General features: G+C 37.3%; 2 protein-coding genes across 3 annotated transcripts in view; one reads left to right on the top strand and one right to left on the bottom strand.

The window, feature by feature from the left end:
* LOC125240942 (transcription factor E2F2) overlaps nt 1-11,560 on the bottom strand; it is a 69,121-nt gene extending 57,561 nt beyond the window's left edge. Inside the window, exons 1-2 of one of the 2 annotated variants that reach the window (XM_048149146.1) lie at nt 11,233-11,560; nt 10,667-10,872 (exon numbers count right to left, since the gene is read on the bottom strand). In XM_048149146.1, the coding sequence (XP_048005103.1) occupies nt 10,667-10,870 (204 nt within the window). In that variant the 5' untranslated portion in view covers nt 10,871-10,872; nt 11,233-11,560. The remainder of the gene's footprint in view (nt 1-10,666; nt 10,873-11,232) is intronic. The other variant, XM_048149147.1, reaches the window with a different exon arrangement.
* A 5,802-nt stretch (nt 11,561-17,362) lies between these two features.
* Nucleotides 17,363-18,354, top strand: LOC125241856. Its single transcript, XM_048150536.1, has 2 exons — nt 17,363-17,405; nt 17,677-18,354. Exons 1-2 carry the CDS (start codon nt 17,363-17,365, stop codon nt 18,036-18,038), a joined length of 405 nt encoding a protein of 134 aa, XP_048006493.1. The 3' UTR covers nt 18,039-18,354.
* Nucleotides 18,355-25,251: the final 6,897 nt, after the last annotated feature.

Here is a 25,251-nt window from a genome sequence, read left to right as displayed (position 1 = left end):
GAATCACTAGGCACTAGGCCAGACAGGTCACCACTTTGTCTTGGTCTTTAGGATTATTTCATATTTTGTTGTTGGTATGCACTGCTTGAGCTACCGATTATGTTCAGCAATAGTTTAATAATTAACACTTTCGCTACCAAGAACCCGACTGTCGGGCACACCGCTCGTAGAAGCGTAGCCGATTACATGGGGAAACCCGTATGTAGCGAAAATGTCGTAGCGCCGCGTAGAGCCCGGTTTCGAAAGTGTTAAAAAAAACACATATTTTTTTTATTTATAACCATGCTAACCTACTCGCTTATTTTAATTCTCTCACTCATTCTCAGTCCCCAAAATGCCCAAGGTCAGTTTCAAAACTTAATTACACACGATGAAGCCCTGTTTACAAAATTTAACTATGTGGAAGTTTAAATTAGTTTTTCATTTTCATTTATCCATATTCTCATAAGATACGATAAGATACATCATTATTTCCAAAAATGTAAATTACATAATGTAGCACATGTTCCCTAGGATTTTCCTGTATCATGTCATTGCAATATTAATATCTATCTATCTATTTAGCCCCCTTTTTAGGGTTCCGTAGTCAACTAGGAACCCTTATAGTTTCGCCATGTCTGTCTGTCCGTCCGTCCGTCCGCGGATAATCTCAGTGACCATTAGCACTAGAAAGCTGAAATTTGGTACCAATATGTATGTTATGGACCTAGTGATTAATAAGGGCATTATGTATAATGCCTAGCCGTATTGGTCAAAGTGATTAATCATCGTCTAGACGCCATTTTTTATCACATTGCCCGGTCATTATGATAATGCTACGTGACCATTGGGCAAATTGATAATAAGTTTAACAAGTTTGTCTATATGATATATTGATATCATATTACTGGGGAGGCTATTGCTATGTCTTGTATGGGAACCCTGCATTTTATGATTAAGCACTGAGACTTGGTACAGGTTGTTCCTTGGGTGGCCCTGAGTAGATAAAGATCTGGAGGCATTGGGAGCCCCCCTTAATTTAGGAGGGAGGAGGGGAGGAAGGCAGGCGCCTCCGCGCTTCCTTTGAAACCATATTTCTCTAAAACTATACAAAATAGGGCATGCGATATATCATTCATTTTTGATAGGAATTCATTTTTGGAACAAAAAAATGTACTTTAAAACAAAAATACAAAATAAAATGGGAAAATCTTAAAACGAGATTTTTTTTATACATATTATTGCACATTTTATGAAAACTGTAATAGTTATTGTAAAATAAAAAATATTATTTAATAGCTACATTTATCTAGTTTTAGAAAATGTATAATTTGTTATAGAAATATATTATAGGACGAGTGATAAAAAATAATTTAAATCGCCCGACAGGGTGATTTGAGTGCACATTTCAATAAGTTTTGTCAATGAGTTCAGGTATAATCACTATTTTTAACACACGAAAGCCGTCATCATTGTAGTTTATAGCTATTTTAGTGATTAATGTACTTAAAATAATATAAAAATACATAATTTTTAAGAAAAAAAAACCGTCGCCTTTCGGGTTCTGGTGAAAGCTACTTGCGAATGTTGGATTATGTAGAAATGTGTAAATATTTTTTAAAACTGCTTTTAATGCTTTAATTATTAGATGGCAACACAAATGAATATACGTATAACGTTAAGGTTTGAGGAGTTTCCTCAATTCCTCATGAATCCAATTATATTATAAGAAATCGAAGCTTGACAAACTTGAATAACTCAATATGCTTAACAAACATAACTAAATAAATGTCACTGTTCTGAACTTAAATGCATGCTTTTCTTACAAAAATACCAAAGTCACTATGAGTGTGCCGTTCAGATTTGAGGAGTTCGGTTCTGACTATCATCAGCAGTTCCACTGCACCAAATGTCACTGTTCTGGACGTAAGTGCATGCTGTTCTTATAAAAATACCAAAGTCACTATAAGCGTGCCGTTCAGATTTGAGGAGTTCGGTTCTGACCATCATCAGCAGTTCCACTGTACCAAATGTCACTGTTCTAGACGTTAGCGCATGCTGTTCTTATAAAAATGGCAAAGTCACTATAAGCGCGCCGTTCAGATTTGAGGAGTTTGGTTCTGGCCATCATCAGCAGTTCCACTGCACCAAATGTCACTGTAACAATTGGGATTTGGGAGTCTACTTGCCCGCAACGTTGCCTGTTGCTGCAGAAACATGCCTCGAAATTGTCGGATGCAGGTGTAAAAAACAGTGCCGCGTAAGGTGCAACTGTAAAAAAAGACTTTTTATTTGAATAACTCAAAATAGCTACACTTTTTGAGAGCCTTGAGTACTAGCCCCGATAACATGTTTTCGTCTAGTCAGACCATTTTTTGAGGTTCTCCTTTGTACAAAAGTAATGTCTTACTTCAAAAATCATTCATGTTTAATGCTAATACGAATCTAGTTTGTTTTTTTATGGCAGTATTGCGCAATAACTAACTATCATTGATACTGAAAGGAAGAATATGACGATTTTTATTTTATCTTTTATGGATGGGTAAAACCGATGTAAGGGCCCCGAAGGAAGTAACTAAGTTCTGTTAGTAAACTAAAAAATCTTCAAGCCTATGCATGCAGAACTGCTTCAGGAGAGGAGAACCTGATTAAGACATTTTTAATTTTTTTTACAATATAAGTCACATGCAATTTTATTGGGTTGGCACAAAAGTAATAACACACTCTACATAACTCTATACATTTCCTTTCTTAAGTTAATTGTTTTCGATAATATTCTAGTATGTTGTAGAACATTCTAGGTACTTCTAATGTGAGGGTGTATAAAGCCGCTCTCGTGATTGGTTTAGTTAGATTGAAATAAAATGGACGAGCGACAAGTTCGAACACTATACTTATACGAGTACTTGTTAGGCCACAGTGCGCGGGCTGCGGCTGACAATATCAACACTGCATTGGGCGCTGGAAGTACAAGCCATGCCACGGTGTCCAGATGGTTTGACCGTTTTAAATCAGGAGACAGGAGCCTTGAAAGTCAGTCACGCTCAGGGCGACCACCTGCATTCAATGATGAAGATTTACGCCGCGAACTACAGTCGAATCCTGATGCTACTACTCGTGAATTAGCGGAAGCACTTAACTGCAGTCACCACGCTGTGGAATACTATCTGCATGAGCTTGGGTATCGAAAAGTTTTGGCTTGATGGGTACCGCACATCCTTACCGACGCCAGTCGTGCAGTCCGTGTCGCCATCTGTCAATCACTTTTGCTGCGACCCCGACGTAAAGAGTTTTTGACTGATCTGGTTACGGGAGATGAATCATGGATTTATTATGAGAACGATACACGTCGACGCGTCGTGCTTTTTGGCTGCCTCGAGAAGAAACACCACCAACTCAACCGAAGCTGAGTCAAAAGAACCGCTTAAAAGTTTTGCTTTGTTGTTTCTGGGACTCGCAAGGCATGCTGTTTCATGAACTATTACACAATGAAACTGTAAACGCTAACAAATATTCAACACAGCTCACCGAACTATCTTCTGCTATCAAGAAAAAACGACGAAGACGAGCCACTGTAATTTTACTACATGATAACGCTCGACCTCATGTCGCATCTACCGTTCGCCACCAGCTGCAGAACTTGGGCTGGGAGACGATACCCCACCCACCTTATTCTCCAGACCTCGCACCATCAGACTTTCATTTGTTTAGAGCCCTGAAACGACATTTTCGGGGTAAACAATTCAATGATTTTCATGATGTACAGGTGGAGTTGAACAACTTTTTCGAGGCACAGCCATCAGAGTTCTGGGCGAAAGGCATCCAAACTTTGCCGGATCGTTGGCAAGAAGTCATAGATGCTAATGGTGATTACATCATCGACTAAGCTTTTTGTATTGTAATAATAATAAAAAATATAAAACGTAAACCAAGTGTCTCATTACTTTTGTGCCAACCCAATATTTTACAATAAAAATAAAGCATATTATAGTACTTTTACAATTCTCTGTACTGGGTCGTGATATACCTACGTGTGTAAACGTTATTAGAATAAGTATATTTCTGCATTTAAATTATTTTTTTATCACTCGTCCTATAATATATTTCTATAACAAATTATACATTTTCTAAAACTAGATAAATGTAGCTATTAAATAATATTTTTTATTTTAAAATAACTATTACGGTTTTTATAAAATGTGCAATATTTTAATATGTAAAAAAAAATCTCGTTTTAAGATTTTCCCATTTTATTTTGTATTTTTGATCTAAAGTATATTTTTTTGTTCCAAAAATGAATTCCTCGTCCTTCATTTATCTGGAAATGATATATCGCATGCCCTATTTTGTATAGTTTTAGAGAAATATGGTTTCAAAGGAAGCGCGGCGGCGCCAGCCTTCCCCCCCTCCTCCCTCCTAAATTAAGGGGGACTCTCGATGCCTCCCGATCTTTATCTACTCAGGGCCACCCAAGGAACATGTGCCAAGTCTCAATGCTTAATCATAAAATGCAGGGTGTTGTGCAATAGCCTCCCAGCTATATAGACAAACTTGCATCAGAAAAACACCATGTAAAAAAATTTTTTTATCATACAAAATGTATAAGAAAAGTTTTTCGCAATTTGTGACTTTTTTTATAAAAAAACATTCATATATATATTTATTTTTATTTTTATTAGTGGCCAGTGTTTATGACGAACGTGCACGTTTCTCTGGAGTTTGTCAGCGATTCGTTTTAACGAGCGTGTATGGGAGTAAAATGTATTGTGATGTATTCAATTAAAAAAAAACACCTTGTTCTACCACAGATAAAATTAAGTATTTATATTCATTTGGTAGCTTATTAAAGATGCTTACTTTGATGAAAAATCTGGAGGTGTCGCTTGCATGATAATACTTAAAAAAAAAATATTTTTTTAATTTTTTTTTAAGTTATTGTACGGCAATATAACACAAAATTAATATCATATAATTGTCCTACCTACATGGACAATATACGTGACGCACGTCAAAATCGGCTGCCCAGAAAAAAAATATCGAAGAAAGTTTAAATTTCGTTTTTCTTTTTAACCCCCGACGCAAAAACGACGGGGTGTTATAAGTTTGACGTGTCTGTCTGTCTGTCTGTCTGTTTGTCTGTGTGTGTGTCTGTCTGTGGCATCGTAGCTCTCGAACGGATGAACCGATTTTGATTTAGTTTTTTTTGTTTGAAAGCTGAATTAGTCGGGAGTGTTCTTAGCCATGTTTGATGGTAATCGGTCCACTATGTCGGAGGTTTTTCAAAATTTTAATTAGTTTTTTTTTTAATAAAAAAAAATTACAATGGTATGTGGCTGATTCTTAGCGGCCCGAAATGTATTACAAAAACACCTAAATACTATTTTTTTCAGCCTTCTAGCTCAAAAAATAAAGATTTTACACCCGGGTTAGATTTTTTTGAAAAAAAAATTATCCAAATCGGTCCAAAAAATGTCTATATATACGAAAATATAAAATTCGTGTGGCACTATCGTGCCACCGAAAGCCCAAATCTGAAGTCCATTTTGGTCTATCTCTTATCGTTTCCGAGATATAACGTCTTGAAAGTACGAAAGGTACTAAACTTCTACTATTTGTTTGTGAAATCGTTGCTATCACATTCCATCAGGCGCTCATGACTAAATTGTATGGAAGAGTCGAAATCCGACTCGCACTTGACCAATTATCGTAGAAAGTTGTGTTTCGACGTAAAACGATGAGGTGTTATAAGTTTGACGTGTCTATCTGTCTCTGTGTGTGTGTGTGTGTGTGTATGTGTGTGTCTGTCTGTGGCATCGCATATCGCATCGTGTCGTAGCTCCTGAACGGATCTACCGATTTTGATTTATTTTTTTGTTTATAAAAGGTGAATTAGTCGAGTGTTTTTATTTATATTAGCTGTAGGTGAGGGCCTTTCTTCCCGTGGGAGAAGGCGACTGTGGGATGTGGGTTAAATTGTGGCGTAGGCGAGAGGCTGGCAACCTGTCACTGCAATGTCACAGTTTCGTTTTCTTTCAACCCCTTATTTGCCAACAGTGGCACTGAAACCTGAGTAGTTTCATGTGCTCTGCCTACCCCTTCATGGGACACAGGCGTGATTGTATGTATATGTAGCTGTAGGTGATGGCCGCTATCCAAGATGGTCGCCGCCACAAAAAAAAATATTTATTTATTATGGATTACAGAGGCAAGCATGATCGCGCGATAAATGATAAAACCAGCAGGGTTAGCACATGATTGCCGCGAGAGTATGTCACCGCGAGATAGACTACCGGTTCTTATGTCATTAATACAATTACGACAAAGACGTGTCATCTCATCTATCTCGCGGCGACATACTCTCGCGGCAATCATGTGCTAGGCCTAAAGGGGCGGCTCATTCTGCGATTCTATCGCCGCGCTACATGTATATGGCGGCGGCCGCGAGTTTCGCGGCCCGTTCACTGGTGACGACCTTCACGCGGCGCAATAGAATTCTATGTCGGCTGCTCGCGTGCGGTCTGTTTGTTAATGTAGGTAAGAATTTAGAATGGCGGCATTTTATGAACATCAAAGGAGTGAGCCTTCAGTATTTGTACTATTATATTCTGTGATATTCGTACTATTAGTAAGTGCGAAAAGGACGGCCTGGCGCGACCATGCTATCGGTGCTGATTTTTAACCGCCGCCTCAAATCTCAAAGGAAGGGGTTCTCAATTCGTCTGTATTTTATTTTTTATGTTTGTTCCTCGATATCTCCGTCGCTACTGGACCGATTTTGAATTTTTTTTGATAGTATATGAATACAGATTGGTCCCATTTTTCTCAGAACCCAGTTCTGATGATGGGATCCTGGAGAAATCGAGAGAACTCCTCAAATCTGAAAGGCATACATATGGTGATTTTTGTGTTTTTAAAGGAATGGCATGCATTTACTTACGGAACAGTGACATTTGGTGCAGTGGAACTGCTGATGATGGTCAGAACGGAACTCCTCAAATCTGAACGGCACGCTTATAGTGACTTTGGTATTTTTATAAGATCAGCATGCCCTTACGTCCAGAACAGTGACATTTGGTGCACTGGAACTTCTGATGATGGTCAGAACGGAACTCCTCAAATTTGAACGGCACACTTATAGTGACTTTGGTATTTTTATAAGAACAGCATGCACTTACGTCCAGAACAGTGACATTTGGTGCAGTGGAACTGCTGATGTTGGTCAGAACGGAACTCCTCAGATCTGAACGGCACGCTTATAGTGACTTTAGTATTTTTATAAAAACAGCATGCACTTACCTCTAGAACATCTTGAACGTAAAAAATGTAGGTAAGTACTTAACATACAATTCGGTACTTGAATTCCAAAACACAAGAAATATGACAAAAGAAAGAGCCCCCTACAAAAAGAAAGAAATAAAAACCTTAAATTATAAATTTAAAAAACCCCCGACACAAAAAAAAGGTGAATTAAATTAAAAATTAAATAAAAAAAGGGTGAAAAAAACTAAAATTGCGAGCTTTCAAAAAGTAATAAAATAACTAAATAAGTAGCTCTAGGAATACCTACCTTCCTTCTTACGAAATACCTACCTTCTTCTTCTTAGGAATATCTACCTACCTTCTACCTTCTTACGAAATACGTAAGATGAAAACCTAACTACGAAATTCTTGAACGTAAAAATTTTGGTACTTAAACATAAAATTACTTGAATTCTTAAACACAAGAAATATGACAAAATATTTAAATTATTAATTATTATTCTCTTTATTGATTTCCATTATTAATTAATGGTAAAGTGTTGTCGCGTCGGGGGACCGCTCTTTGCCTGTCTAACTTGAAACTTAAAAACTAAATATTTACACAGCTAAACTAACTTAATAAATGTTTAACAAAAAATTCACTAGGTACATACATTAAACTAACTACCTGAACATGAACAATGTAACTATGCAACCAAAATGTCAAAGGAAGTATTAGAATTACAAGTAACGTATATGTTTACAACCAAACAAACTAGATAAGTGCTGAGCAAAAATTTCAACACCCAATCTTAAAATAAGACTCTAAAGACTGCATCGGAAACACAACCGTCAACGACGTCTGCCCTCGCGCTAATATTGAGAGCGGTCCCCCGACGCGACAACACTTTACCATTAATTAATAATGGAAATCAATAAAGAGAATAATAATTAATAATTTAAATATTTTGTCATATTTCTTGTGTTTAAGAATTCAAGTAATTTTATGTTTAAGTACCAAAATTTTTACGTTCAAGAATTTCGTAGTTAGGTTTTCATCTTACGTATTTCGTAAGAAGGTAGAAGGTAGGTAGATATTCCTAAGAAGAAGAAGGTAGGTATTTCGTAAGAAGGAAGGTAGGTATTCCTAGAGCTACTTATTTAGTTATTTTATTACTTTTTGAAAGCTCGCAATTTTAGTTTTTTTCATTATTACTAAACTATAAAGTTATGGGAGCTGAAATTTGGCATACTCCATACTAATACAAAGACGAATCAATAAAAAAAAATTCAAGCCAAAACTTTGACTGGGATGAACTAATGTTGTGTCAACTTATGAACTTAAATCGGTGTACTTTGCGTTAATTGAATCCAGGATACGTTATAGTGTTAAACTATGGGGCAACAGTCTCAAGTGCAACGTACAGTCGGTATTTTACAAAAGCGAGCTATTCGAATCATGGCAAAAGTTCCTCAGTGGATCTCATGCAAAGAGTTTTTTTAAAGTTTTAAAATACTGACTGTTCCAAGCCTTTACATTCTGGTGGTTCTAACGGATTTGGTAAAACAATTGTATGACATTGAATCTTCTGAAGAAAGGACCACAAGACTGGCTACAAGGCTCAAAAATTTGCCCCTTTCTATTGTTAGCCGTCTGAAAGTTGTGAAACAAGCAGAATTATACCAGGGTATTACCCTGTTCAACAAGCTGCCAATAGACCTCAAATCTGTAGCATGTACACATAAGTTTGCAAATAAAGTAAAAAATATCCTGCTAAACCAGTGCCTATACATATTCAGTAGTGGATTTTATGGTGAGTACCTAATTAATGTTGTGACATGATTTAAATTTCATTTTAGCTGTAATATGATTTGAATTGAATTATGTATTGGTATAAATAGTATAAATATAAGCATGTTTGATCTAAATGTGAAATCTTGTAACCTGTATAATTATGAACTTGAAATTTATGTACACGCTTGCTCTAGTTTATATATTTTTAACATATTATTTAATGAAATAAATGAAAAAAAAAAACTATTATTTTAGCAGTCTTTTTATGCAACATACATAAAAAAAAATGAAAATATACAGTTTGTAGCACAACTGAGTCAATATTCCCTAATATTGACATAGGTAGACCCCTCAGCAGAATGAAAATAATTTGATGAGAATCAAATTTACACAAAAATGCTAAACGAGAATATTACTCCATGAATGCTGCTACAAAACTGCCTTACAAATTATGTTGATTCAATTCATAAATTTTTCATAATTTCATGCCGAAAACTGTAAAATATAACCTAAGTAATTTTTCCCATTATTTAGTTTTTTCTTAGGCGATTTCAAATCCGCAAGTCATTTAAAGTATGGAATTCCTTGCCCATAAATATAGATATCAATCATTTAAGTTTCGGCTTATTTTCATAGTTAAATACTGACAATGTATAGTATGGTGCAAAACTGTGTCAAGGCAAATACACAAACAAATTTGTTGTTAGTTCAGTTTTGTAGCGAACTTGACTGTAGGGTAACTATAGAAATATGTTATTAATAAGAAAGTAATATAGTAATAATAGGTAATAAGTAATCATCACTAATCTATGTTGGTGCAACAGTGAGTCAGTACAAAATATTATCTAACAACAAAATGTTTATATTTATCTGCAATAATGTAATGGGTCAGTTAGTTCTTAAGTGTTTTTAGCAACTAATTATAAAACAGAAACCAAATTAGCCTTTTCTGAAAAAATTAAAGAAACATGTCAAAATTATGCATGTTGTTTCAGTTGCACTACAAACTGTATGGAGAATGGCTCTAATTTCCAGTAATCCCAATTTTCCACTAATCTGGCATCTCCGTGTCAGCAACAGTGCCCGATTATCGAGATTGTACTTCATTTAACATTGCACATTGAAATGTAAGGCAAAGTGTTGTTTACAAGTTTTATGAAATTGTTATACTTAACTGATTAACTTACTATTGAAATACTATGCACAACACAATTTTGTACTAAGACTATTTTTTAAGAATCTGTGCTGTGATGTGCCTGAAACACAGGAACTATCCTAGCTCAGGCATTTGCATAAATCATCCCTTATAGCAATTTTTAGTCTTCAAGAGCAACCACTGAACAAATATATTTTTCTTAATAAATTATTAGTATTTGTATTAACCAAACAAGAAAAATTATGTGTTTTGCTACATCAACCCTGCATACCATTTCAACGGACCTGGAGATTAAAGCTAGTTGGAGTAGAATAACTGAAATAATAATAGTATAGTTCAAATGTATACCTATGTATATACAATGTTGATACTTAAGTTGTTGTTTCAACTTTTTGTTGCTAGTTCATATTTTTTTTATCCAAAACACTAATAAGACATTTTTACAGTTGTCCTAAAATAATAAAGATAAATTATAAAGGTAATCCAAAGAAGCTTACTTCAGATGTCTTTGGTGGTGCAGAAGGTGCCTCCCTTCTGATCTGATGTTGTGGCGTGGCACCATAGCCGTGATCAAGCAGGTGGTAACTAATGGGTTGGCCTGGGCTGTCATCCAAAAGTGTAGTTTGCGACGGAGACGCCCCAACGCGTACCACCACCTCGCCCTCACCCTCCGCCGACCCTCGCTTCACCCCCCTCGGCATCGCTATATAAAAAGGAACAAATAAAATAGAATAGCATACGAATTCATAGCCTACTTTTTGATGAACGGTGTTGTAATCGTGACAATTTGATTCAGTAGAGGTTAGAGGCACCTTGCGCGCGGAAATAACTGACAAGAACCTCCGAGACAGTGGGTCGATATCAAATAAATTAGCTTTATGTAATAGGAATAAAACTCATATCCTGGAATGATCAATTGACCAACGTCACTTCTAATAAAACATTATTTTACTAAATGTCGACATCCTTACGGTAATACATTTATTTGGAAGACCGCTTTTTACTTGCGGTATAATCATCAAGGAATACTTCAAAAAGAAAACCTTTAAAGCAATATACTTACGAAAGGTGTAAGCGAACGATGTTTTAAGTTATAACCATAAAACGACATGAATGTTTTCAACGCACCGCTACATTATCGAATACTCAAAATAAAATGTCCGCCGCTTTGTTAGTCTCGAACGAACTCGTGGACATTAAAACGCCAGATAATTTTCAGAAAGACGCACAGTTCACAAATTACACATTATTTAACTACTCTTTTGACCTTTTACTTAGAAATAAATACGTGAAATTAGTCCAAATGCACATTTTACTTGAATTATTGTAGGAGCGTTAAAGTATCGACAGAAAGCTTTCTGAACATCTGGCTAGCTAGTATGGCTACTGCCGCTACTGGCTAGCAAGCGACGTAGCCGAGTGGCGCGAAGTACGCGCGCAGGCGCGTAGCAGCTAAGCAACCCCTAACGGACGCGGTCTCTCCGCTTCAAACGAAATTCCACCCCTCCAGCGACGCCGATTGAAGCCATAAATAAAAAATACTTACGTACTCAGTCAACGATTTTTTTAGATCCCTTGAGCGAATGTACCTAACTGAATTACTAACTCTCATTGTGATTGCTGAAGTCGTTGAAAAGGATATTATTAGTAATAATATATCCTTTGGTTATCGTTTTCATTTATTACAATTGAAAGGGTTTTAATTACTTATTTTAAAAAGGTACATACAAATCATGTCATTAGGTACCTAAATAGGAAAGTACCTATTTATTAATTACTAGCTTTCGCCGGCGTCTTCGCTCGCATTAGAAAGAGACAAATAGTAGCCTATGTCACTCTCCATCCTTTCGACTATCTCCACTTAAAAAATCACGCCAATTCGTCGCTCCGTTTTGCCGTGAAGGACGGACAAACAAACAGACACACACACCTTCCCATTTATAATATTAGTATGGACTTAAAAAATCACGCCAATTCGTCGCTCCGTTTTGCCGTGAAGGACGGACAAACAAACAGACACACACACTTTCCCATTTATAATATTAGTATTAGATCAAGAGCCCAGGGCCGCCAAACCTTCCTCAAATTCTCAAGGATAAAACTTTGGGATAATCACAGAATATATAATAGTACAAGAACAGAAGGCTCACTCCTTTGATGTTCACAAAATGCCGCCATTCTAAATTCTTACCTACATTAACAAACGGACCGCACGCGAGCAGCCAACATTGAATTTTATTGCGCCGCGCGAAGGTCGTCGCCAATGAATGGGCCGCGAACTCGCGGCCGCTGACATGTACTTGTAGCGCGGCGATAGAATCGCGGAGTGAGCCGCCCCTGGGATAATGTAGAGTTCGTATCGACGTTTAACGTCTGCATATTTTCTAGTTCGGCCCATCGGCCATTTTTTTGCTATCAAGTGCTGAAGGTGAAAAAAAAAAGTGCTAACTTTCCTTAAATTCTCAAGGCTGATTTTTATGTAATTATGTGTTAGAGCACGTTGTTAGAAGTTAGTTATCATCAATGCCAGACCGTTTCCGCCGGCCGTAACTTTTGCCAGACACAAAACGACTCTAACTTTCCTCATTTTCTCAAGCCTGATTTTGATATATGATACACAGGGAACTATAACTAGACCGTTTGTAAGCAGCCTGACCAATCGGATGGACCCAACCATCCCCACCAAGTTTCAAGTTCCTAACTCTAAAATATATGTGATCCACATACAAACTTTCATCAACTTTTTTACCCTTTTAGGGGACGAGAATAAAAAAAAAACCCAAAATCATTTTAATTTTAGTTTTATTTATTACCTCTGCACCGAGTTTCAAGTTCCTAACTCAAACCAAAATTTGATCCTCATACATATACTGCTTTCCCCTTTTTAACCCCCTAAGGAGACGAAAATCAAAAAACGCTGAAATTACTTTTCTTCGATTTATATGTATTATCTTCTTACCAAGTTTCAAGTTCCTAACTCAAAATAAAATTCGGTCCCCATACAAACTGCCATCCCTTTTCTAACCCACTAAAAGGATGAAAAACGAAAAAAGCTGAAATTACTTTTCTTCTACTTCTATTTACTACCTTTTTACCAAGTTTTAAGTCCCTAACTAAAAATAAAATTGGATCCCCATACAAACCGAAATCTGCTTTTTAACCCCCTTAGGGGTCAAATTTTTCAGAATCGCTTCTAACGTCTAATATACATTATAAACGTAAACTGTTGTGCCAAATTCAACTTCTTAGCTTTTGTAGTTTCGGCAAACTATCTATAATTACGATTTTACTGATGTTCATAGCGAAACTTTAAGTCGGTCTGGCCGTCTGGCGGATGGTCGGGTCCATCCGATTGGTCTGGCTGCTTACAAACGGTCTAGTTATAGTTCCCTGTGTATCATATATCAAAATCAGGCTTGAGAAAATGAGGAAAGTTAGAGTCGTTTTTTGTCAACTTTGTCGCGTCTGGCAAAAGTTACGGCCGGCGGAAACGGTCTGGCATTGATGATAAAGCTAGAAACACACTACGCGGACGTCCGTCGTAAATCGACCGCGGACGGGAATCTGGACAATGGAAATACACGTAGCCCTGCAAACTATCGGTCGACGGACGTGGACGTGGCCTTGAGCGCGTGGACGTCCGATCGAAATCTGGCTCGCCGGATGTTTTGTTCCGTGCACACTGATCGGTCGCGGTCGCGGTCGTTTTACGACGGACGTCCGCGTAGTATGTTCCTAGCTTAACTAACTTCTAAGGCTGAGCGCACACGGAGGCGACAGTTGCACGGCGACATTTTTTGTCTCTGTCTTGGACGCACATGCGTCCACAACACACACACACACGCACATGCGTACTACATAGTAACGACAGAGACAAAAAATGTCGCCTCCGTGTGCGCCCCGGGTAACAACGTGCTCTAACACATACATAAAACACAGCCTTGAGAATTTAAGGAAAGTTAGCACTTTTTTTTTCACCTTCAGCACTTGATAGCAAAAAAATGGCCGATGGGCCGAACTAGAAAATATGCAGACGTTAAACGTCGATACGAACTCTACATTATCCCAAAGTTTCATCCTTGAGAATTTGAGGAAGGTCTGGCGGCCCTGGGCTCTTGATCTATATGGACTAGTATGGATAAAGACTGTATCGTTAAGTATGAAGACAACTTTGAGTACCCGTATTTATTTGCTATTATATTTTTTTCTTATAACAAGCCATGGGCTTAATAAGGCACATAATAAGGTACACATTTTGTCCTAGAAACTCGACGTAAAACATATGGTTTAGACAGTATTGACTTAATCCTCCCGAGTACCAATTACGATTCCGGACAAATGCTACTAGAAAATTCACAAAGTGCGTAAAAGACGATACGATTGCGAAAAAAAATTGTATGGTGCGAACCTTAACGACACATGATCCACAAAGCAGAATATCTGCACGGGAATCATGGTCGCGCGATAGACGATAAAATATCAGGCCGTCCCTATCGCACTTACAAATAGTGCGACAGGGACGGCCTGCTATTTTATCGTCTATCGCGCGACCATGCTTCCCGTGCTGGACATAGTCTAGCCACTGTTATTTTAAAAAAATATAGTTCAGGATCTGTGTATGGCGGCCATTTAGAGAATGTGGCACGGTGCTTACTCTAACTCCGACTTTGATGTCGAATTTGACTATCATACATTATTTATATCGATCTGGTTTAAACACCATGAATGTCAATTAGACTTTGGCCTATGGCTAATTTTTTTATCTGTTTCTCTCATCCTGCTAGCATCAAAAATTTACGGCAATCCGGAACGTTGCTCAAAATTGCGTTTTTTTAAATTATATAAATTCGCCGCATTTATTCTACAAGTACCCAATTGGAAAAACCATGAAGAGGACTCTTAAAGAATATATTTTGGCAGCATATTAACCTTTGTTTGTTGAAATCGTACAAAGAGTCATTGAAATATTCTCAAATTAAGCCAGATAGGGGTTGTCCGAAATTTATTTGCTAGACCTTAATGAAAGTACCATAAAGTCCCTAAAATAAAAAAATATCAGACCTTCTTATGTCAAATAGTACTTACCAATACCTTAAGATCATACTCTCGGAACATAATAATACAAAATTATGCACATGTCAACATTTAGACGAGGTTTGTTTTGTCCTTATACTTAACGAATTAACGATACAGTCCTTAGACGGGCACAGTAAAGTTCAGGGTGTAAAATGTGAGAGAATAAAAGTTCCTCATATGTCGACGAGTTAGGAAGTACTTAGGATGGAACATATATTATATTGTTAATATTTTGGGAAATAATCGCTACAAAAGTTTAACAAAATGCGTCCCAATCTAACATTCGAACCATAAGGTTAAAAAATATGAAAAAAAATCACAAGAGTAGAACTTTATAAAGACTTTTTAGGAAAATTATTTTGAAATTGCAGGTTGAACAGTTTTTGATAAAAATACGGGAAACTACGGAACCCTACACTGAGCGTGGCCCGACATGCTCTTGGCGGTTTTTTTGTACCTATTACACCCATATTTATTATTTAACCGCCCAAATCTCAAGAAAGGTTATTCATTCGTCTGTATGTTTTTAGGGTTCTGTACCAAAAAGGTACAACAGCCACAACAGGAACCCACCGGCAACAGAGTCTTAAATTTCATAATCTTAAAAAATCATAATATTATGAAATCAGATCGAGTGCCTTGCCACACACATTCTTAAAATTCAGATTATTCGCAATCTGTCAGATCAATCTGAAAAAAATCATAATCTTAAAAAATAAGACTGTGTGTGGACAGTTGCGAAATTGTATGGAAATCCGTGCACTCGATCTGATTTCATAAGATTATGATTTTATAAGATTATGATATTTAAGGCTTCCCACAGACAGTCTTAAAAATTCATAATCTTAAAAAAAATTTGTATGCAAATTGACACTGACAGATCTGTCAGTGTCTTGTCAGTGTCAGATTGAACTGTCAGATTGCATACAATTTTTTTTTTAAATTTTTAAGATTATGAATTTTTAAAAATTCATAATCTTAAAAAAAACTTGTATGCAATCTGACAGTTCAGATCTGTCAGTGTCTTGTCAGTGTCAGTTTGAACTGTCAGATTGCATACAAGACTGTTATCGGCCTAAAGCTAGGAACACACTACGCGGACGTCCGTCGTGAATCGACCGCGGACGGGAATCTGGACAATGACATTACACATAACCGTGCAAACTATCGGTCGACGGACGCGGACGTGGCCTTGAGCGCACGGACGTCCGATCGAAATCTGGCTCTCTGGATGTTTTGTTCCGTGCACACTGATAGGTCGCGGTCGCGGTCGTTTTACGACGGACGTCCGCGTAGTATGTTCCTAGCTTAAAGCTAGGAACACACTACGCGGACGTCCGTCGTAAATCGACCGCGGACGGGAATCTGGACAATGGAAATACACATAACCGTGCAAACTATCGGTCGACGGACGCGGACGTGGCCTTGAGCGCACGGACGTTCGATCGAAATCTGGCTCTCTGGATGTTTTGTTCCGTGCACACTGATAGGTCGCGGTCGCGGTCGATTCACGACGGACGTCCGCGTAATGTGTTCCTAGCTTTATGGTGCGACTCTGTCCGTCTGTCACATTACTAAATATCTCGAGAACTACTGATGCTATCAACTTGAAATTTGGAATAGTTGTGAACCCTTAGTCGCGTTTCCCAGTGGGGGGACGACAATCTGGTCACGTTCAATGCCACCAAAACGCAGCTTTGCTTCTTCTTTTCTTATGCGCACTGCCAAGGAGTGGAATTCCTTGCCGGCGGCTATATTTCCGAGCTCATATAACCCGGCAACCTTCAAATCAAGAGTGAACAGGCATCTTCTAGGCGAGCTCACTCCATTGTAGGCCACGTCTTTGCCTTTGGCTAGTCTGTGGCCAAGAGTAATAATTTATAATTAAGGCTCCCCACAGACAGTCTTAAAAATTCATAATCTTAAAAAAAACTTGTATGCAAATTGACAGTTCAAACTGACACTGACAGATTGACTGACAGTTTGAACTGTCAATTTGCATACAAATTTTTTTTAAGATTATGAATTTTTAAGACTGTCTGTGGGGAGCCTAAGCCCATTTATAATAATAAAAAAAAAAGTTGTGAACATTATGAACCTCTACAAATAGAAAGTATATGGCGGCGGCGAGTGTACGGTCCGCCCTGCGCCCGCGCAAAGGTAAGTGTAATCGTCATTAATCTCGTGTTTTCTTAGCAATTATCCTATGAAACGTGTAATTTATCAATAATTAGTGCATATATTTACGTATTACACAGTTAGTTTCTTGAACTATTCAAAATCTTTCGTTGCACCATGTCGGAAGGTTTTATGTCCTTTGCAGAGTACAAATGTAGGTGATTAAGTTTAAGAAATTTTGCCTACATGTGTACTTTGTAAAGGACATAAATAAACGAAGATGTATTTTTCATTTATTGTACGTTGTTTTCAGCCTTAGCAGACATAGAGATAGAGGACGTCCTAAATGACTCGGAATTTGATTACTCGGGAAATGATTCAGACGACGACCCTATGTTTCTTCCATCAGAAATTGCAAAACATGCCAGTATCGAGTCTGAGTCAAGCAGCAGTTCGGATGAAGAAGAAAATGTACCCGATCCTCCTGTTACACCACCTTTATCATATTCTGATGTATCAGAGTTAGCAACTACAAGTTCTTCTTCAAGGGGACTAGCCAGATCTTCATCAAGAGCACGCAGCCGCGGGAGAGGTAGAAACAGAGGAAGAGGCCGAGGACGAGGTAGGGACAGCAATGCACAAGCGCAATCACCGCCTTCCCTTCAGACAAGATAATTGGTCGAAAGAATATTTTCAGCCTGAAATAAGACCACTGACACAACCGGCATATAAGCAGATAGATTATTCAGATTATGAATGGTAGGTACCAATTTTACGAACAATACATTGACGCCGATATTCTGTTTCAAATAATTGATGCTACTAATAGAACTCACATTTTGAATACTGGAAAGTCACTTGGACTTAGTCTAAGAGAGTTAAACGTGTTTATTGGAATAACTCAAGTCATGTCAGCTCTCCAGTATCCACAAATTGATATGTATTGGTCAGAAAAATGGAGAGTTCCCATAATAGCTCAAGCCATGACTCGCAACCGATTTTAGTATGATTTTTTATAACAGAAGAAAAAGTATGTTTTTGTTTTTACATTTCAAAGAAATGTGCTTTATGTTTATTGTTTTTTTTTTAAATAAAAATTGATTATTTCTATATATTTTTGTATTCTTTTCCTCGAGAAACCCCATATTTTACGCATTTAATAGCTATCTTAGCGTTATGTCCTTTCCAAAGGACAACTTAATTGGGCACTGATGTCCTTTGTAAAGGACGTAAGGAAAAACTGGTTGGGAAAGCGTAGGATTTTTTTCCATATTTTTCCAATACATATCCAACCTTAAGCAACATTATGTGAAAGTTTCAAAAATTTATTAATTTTTAATTTAAATTGTAGAAAATGGCCAAAATTAAAGGGGGGCAAACTGTAAATTTCAAGTTACCAGGTTAAGTGGGGTATCGTTAGAAAGAGCGTAAGCAAATTGAACGTAAAGAAACTAATGAAATAAAACTATGGAAACGGATTAAATCGCGTATAATGAATTTAATGTATTTTAAATTCATTATCCACCAAGTAAGGATGGAGACCGGCCGTGCGTCTAAGAGTCCGATGGTAGAATGGGGATGGTGGAATAAGCTTGTGTAGCTCTTGAGCACACTCCCCGAAGTGCAACCTGTAAAACACCGACAGACTAGCGACTTTCCGCCGATGGGCCAAAGACTACAGTCGCTTGGCCGTTAGCTTCTTGTCGCCAATCATCCTCCTGGCTCTGCGCTCCACTGAGTCCAAAGCAGCGAGTTGGTATTTGGCTGAGCCATCCCACAGGTGGCTGCAATACTCCATACAGGATCGGACTTGAGCTTTATAGAGTGTTAGAAGCTGTCCAGGTGTGAAGTATCGCTTCACCTTATTTATGATGCCCAGCTTTCTGGCCGCAGTTTGTACTTTAGACTCAATGAAGGTGCCAAAGTTGAGGACTGAACTCAACTCCACACCGAGGAGTTCTAGGCTGTCGGTAATAGGTACAGATGCACCCCGGAAAGTAGGAGGGTAATTCTCAAAATAGTGGCATCGTACCCTGCCATCACGTTTTTGAATAGAAAGTATGCGAAATATATGATTTCCACATATAATTAAAATTTTCATAAGTAGGCATTAACGTGACACATCGAGGCCAAAACATATTTTTTCTATAAATATAATACTTTTGTAAAAAAAAATTAAAGAAGACCGTTTTCTACTGTACCCTGCCTTGTCACAACGCGACACAGCTCAAGTTTTCGCTCTATAGATTATTGAATTGCAGTTGTATGATATTAAAATATCGTTTTTTGTAGAGAATAGACTACTATATTCTTAAATATACGTTGCATGGGATGTTTAGATTACTTTTGAACACAAATTTTCACGTTCAAAGTTTGTCCAGCGATATTTTCTCTATATCCTGTGCGTCCGCGGTATTGCACCTCACTCACACACAGAAAGTCTTATTGAGACCCTAATATACGTAAAACTTTTCGTTTCGAACTCTTTACAGCGCTCGTGGTCAACGGGTGACTGAGGTCCACACGGGTGAAGGAACACATAGCGGATGTCAAGCACCGTCGGCAAAGGTCTGCAGTCTCTGAACATGTCATGGAACCTTATGGCCCCTGTACACATATGGCCAACGGTTTCACCAACCCCCTTGGCCAAGCGTGTAGAGGGCTACTTGGCCGTAAGTTGGCAGTTGGCGCTTGCGCTTGCCGGCCAACCGATTGGTGTCGGTTTTTTGTCCACACATCAAAGGATCTTGGCGCCAATGGCCAACTGCGTTTACACGTTGGCGCTTCATTCAGTTGGTCGTCAGCCGTCAGAGAGGACAGTAGTGAAATATTTACGAAAATAATAAGTTTATATATGCCAATAATAGTGTAGATTTTAGGAAATAAAATAACCTTGCAAATGTTTAATGTATTTCCTAAAAAAGATAAAATGTTCTTATCAGAATATTCAAAAAATTGTTAAAATATCAAATAATTTAATTTACTACGGGGCTATTATTTTTTAATCAAATTTTGCTGACAACGTAAAAGACCTAGAATTTCCTAGCCTTTTTCATTCCACGTCCATCTTTCATGAAGAGCCAATGCCAAATGATTGGTTCGCCAATGTGTAAACAGCGGCTCTTATCTTGGCCAAGGGGTTTCACAAAGGGTTGGTGGAACCGTTGGTCATATGTATACAGCGGCCATAAAACTAAATATCTATAGACACACAGTCCCGAACAAAAAAGTCGAAAAAAATGGCCTCAAATGACATTCCAACTTTATTCAGATAGGTGCAAATAACGCTAACTTAAACCTAAAATCAAAATATATCTGTTTTTTGAAAACCGAATTTGTTATGTAAGCCGTAAGAATCAAATTCGTGAACCGTTCGATACCATTGAACTACTATGTACTACGGAACTAGAAATGACAACTCGAACATATTCTGTGCGCCGACCGGCAGCGACGGCAGCGCGAGGCGCATGCGCGTGAAGCGAACCGTGTCATAGAGTAAGACTTGACCACCTAGACGCGACACTTTTAGTGTAGAGTTGTAGACCTTTGTTTTATACTTTGCGTGTGAAATACTAAGTAGTTTACTTTTAGCACTATTATACATTGTGTTATATTTTAATTTCTACTGAGTGAAATAAAAATAAGTAGTTGTTTTTTTCATAAATTTTAATTTCCTTTGAATAAAATTAGTTTTGTAAGTTTCTGTCACTCAGAATAATAATCGCGCCATTCACCTTGTTTTACCTCCCTTAAACACCGGTTGCATTAAATACTATTTCAGTTTTGGTGACACTATTTATCGTCAATAATGAGAATTATAATTCAGAAATAATTCAAAATCATGCTTATTGTATAATATTATCGACTAAAATTCGTATTATTCGTGTAATATTCAAAACTATAAATTGAAATAAATATTTTTATATTATATATTGAAAACAGAATATGATCACAATTATTATACCTTATTACCTACATGTCATGTCTGCGCGCATTCTGCGCGATTCATCTATGATTCCAGTTGTCAAAATGGCGGCCATAGCATCGCGTTTAAGGAGCCCGTCCCTTCATTATAATAATTACTTAAATTAAGTTAGATCAAAATAGCTTGTCTACTAACCGATGAAATGTGACACAGTCACTTTTATTAGATTTTCTCGTATAACTTCAACAGTATCTTATAGCACAGGAAGGCATTTTTTCATTTTATTTATGTGCAGTCAGAGACCTCCTCCCACCACGCGCAGAGACTGACTGAGGCAACATAAGTCCACTGGACTGTCTGGACTTATGTTCGTGGCGCAAACTTTTTGTTCGCCGTGTCCTCTCTAGTACTCTATATACCTCAATGTATAATACCTCAATGTTCGATACGAGTTTTCAAATAAGTAACATATAAACCGTTTTCGTCCGATCACCGCAATGAAATAGGAATCAAATGGAGGTGGCATAACTACAAAAAGATGTGGCCGACAAGAACAAAACATGGCGGTCGAAAGTGATATAAGTAAAAAAAATATATCAAATGCCATAGCATTTTGAAACTTATGTCCATCGAAGAACTGGAACACAATATGGCGGACCGGCCACAAAAAATTGCTACAATAGAGTACTATATGCCAAGTCCACTCTATTATGTCAATGGATCACCGCGATACTGGCAACTACTGAAACGTCATTAGAAAAACAATCAATGTCAAAACTACAAGTCATCAGAATATCGGATGCATGGAGTCGCATAAATAATATTAGGCACGTTGAGTAATAAAAAACCTCGTATAACAAAATAAGTTTATTTACACTTTTTACATTTTATATACAAGGTTTGACTTAAGACATCTATTATAATAAACAAATTCACTTGTTTGCCAAATTGGCATGTATACCTAGGTTTTCATTGTAAATATAATCTTTTTTTATGGTTTCGTACCCAATGGGTAAAAACGGTACCCTATTACTAAGACTTTCCGTCTAGCCGTCCGTCTGCCTGTCTATCTGTCACCAGGCTTTATCTCAAGAATCGTGATAGCTAGAGAGTTGATATTTTCACAGATTATGTATTTCTGTTGCCGCTATAACAACAAATACTAAAAACAAAATAAAATATGTTTTTAAGGAGGCTCCCATACAACAATCGTGAAAACCTTTAACCACCTGTAAAACCGGCAACAATATTTATTTCGATAAATACAACCCAAATAATAAATTGTGTTTCAGGGGAGCAAAATGATAAATTTACGGCAAGGGCGTACATTGAATCCTAAAGGTAGCGGAGGATTATATAATAGAATCCGGAGCGTAGCGAAGGATTCTAAAATGGAATCCTGAGCTTAATGAGGGATTCAAGTGTTAACGCCCAAGGTGAAAATAATTTTGCTACCGTGTGACACATACTGCTTTTCACACAACCCAAGAGAAAAATGAAGGAACATAGAGATGAAACAGATTTATTTAATACTATTAGATAATAACTCAGCAAAGCGGACCCCTAGGCTCTCCCTGAGCCGAGGCATAGGCCGGGAAAACGCTAGGGGGATGATGAGATAATAACTCAACAAATCAACAAGTTTATCAAAGAAATATATTTTATACCGGCAAATAAATGTCCTTGAACAGAAAAGTGCCACTTTGATCCCTCCTAGCAGGGAAGAAAAGTACCACTTTGATCTCTCCTAGCGGGGAAGAAAAAGTCCATTTAAGGACGGAAGGTGATGTGAATAAGTATTTTGTGCACTGGTAGGTATACTTTCTTCCAATTACGATAATGAAGGGATTCGGGATAGCAAGTAGACATGAATCTTGAAACTAATACTTCCTGACAAAATAGATACAGAGTAATTACAGTATAAATGAAACTAAAAACTTAATTCTAATATAGGCCTATATTAGAGCCACTTAACCGAGGATGCTGATGGCATTTCTTAGTTTATTTTGAGTATATTTGGTTAAGTTTTAATTAGTAATGTCGACGGTGTTGTCACCACCTTGGGATCCCGAGGGAATCTTGAATTAAAATATAACGCTATTAAAGTACATAAGAGACAAAGTGATGAAATCTGCCATTTAAAGTTTGCTACACGTATTTTAAAAATATACAGTCAGATATATCGCAACGTACGAGTTACTCAAAGATATCAGAAAACGTGTGAGTGTATGTTCAGATATTTTTGAACATCTCGTTCGTTGCCATATATCTGATGGCTACTGTACACTGCCTACCTACTTTTTCGTCAATAGGCACATGTATAAGAAAACGCATGTAAGTAGATGTAAATAAAATAATAGCGACTCCGTACCTTTTTGTTCCATGAAAATCCTTTATTTTTGCAATTAATTAAATTTATTCTAAAACACGAAATTGCATCGAGTTTATACATAATTTGTCAATACATTTGAATTACTTACGTAAAAAAACTCATCCCACTGTCTTTCTTGTGTTTTTTTGTGCTATTTTTACAATTCTTAACCGAGCACGACGACATTGTCATTCGACGCCGGTCGGTGAATGACTAAGTCACCAACTCTGTACTTTTTCGTAAGATCTAGAGTTTGACTGTAGCCATTTTTTCGCCTGACTGTGTATCTAGTACTAATGATACATCAATGCATGGAACTCATGGATAAAGTCAATCATGCTATAAAGTTTGACAAGCTTCTGGTTGTTGCTTGGTTCTTGCTAAGGAGAAGCGATATATACCCAGAATGTTGCGAGAGGCCAATGAGAGCAAAAAATATCCAAACTTTAATAAAGAGGATGGCTTTACTTTACCATCGGCTGGGATCCAGTAGTACATCTGATAATGGAACAAGCACGACGAAGGCTGTGAGGCATTTATGTTGTATGGTGTAGGACATTTGCAGTTTGTTCTTTGTCAATTTTGTGTAGATTAATTGGTTAATTATTTTTTAACATAGTAATGGTAATTTTTTGAATATTGTATAACTAGCTTTATTAATAGTGTGTGAACCTGCCTTAGAAATCTATATTATTTGTGGTCATGGTTCGTTGATATTTCTTGTATGTGGGTAGCTTTTGCACAGTTTAAAGACTGGAACACACTACGCGGACGTCCGTTGTAAATCGACCGCGGATCCGATCGAAATCTGGCTCTCTGGATGTTTTGTTCCGTGCACACTGATAGGTCGCGGTCGCGGTCGTTTTACGACGGACGTCCGCGTAGTATGTTCCTAGCTTAATTTTTCCTCAGTCACCCGTTGACCACGAACGCTGTAAAGAGTTCGAAACGTCGGGATGTATTTTAAATTCATTATACGCGATTTAATCCGTTTCCATAGTTTTATTTCATGAGTAACTATCGCGGTAACCGAAGACAATATTACGTAATGTAAAATACCCTATAATGTACGGTGATGCCATTATGGACAAAAAAACACAAATCCTTAAAAATAGGTTTCTAAAATTAGTTTCCAAAAACTGACGGCAATGTACCATAAACCAGAGTTGTAGAGCTGTTTAATTTTAAAGTTTCAATTAATTCGGTTATTTCTGATGGATTTGGCGGCAAGATAAAATTCACCAGTTTACTGAAAAAAATATCAAGATGAATTCTTAGCAATGTTGCTAAGAGAATTGAGTTCATGTAAAAAATATTAAAAAAATAATACTCGGTGTAAACTTGAATGACTTTTACTTACTGCATTAAGCATGAGATAAGGTATAAAACATACTAGTTTGTTGCTCCAAAGATATAAAAAATAGCGTTATTTTGCGATTATCCATTACTGGAACCGGAAAACTGCGTACCTCCGATGTTGGACAAGGAACAATTAAAAAAACTAAAATTTACAACAAACAATCCTATGTTAAAATAACCCAAACTAATTTTATTTATAATGTATAAAATTTACTCATTGAGTATCAGTTGGC

Source organism: Leguminivora glycinivorella, chromosome Z (assembly GCF_023078275.1).
Source record: "Leguminivora glycinivorella isolate SPB_JAAS2020 chromosome Z, LegGlyc_1.1, whole genome shotgun sequence".
NCBI lineage: Eukaryota > Metazoa > Arthropoda > Insecta > Lepidoptera > Tortricidae > Leguminivora > Leguminivora glycinivorella.
This window is presented reverse-complemented; position numbering and strand designations above follow the sequence as displayed.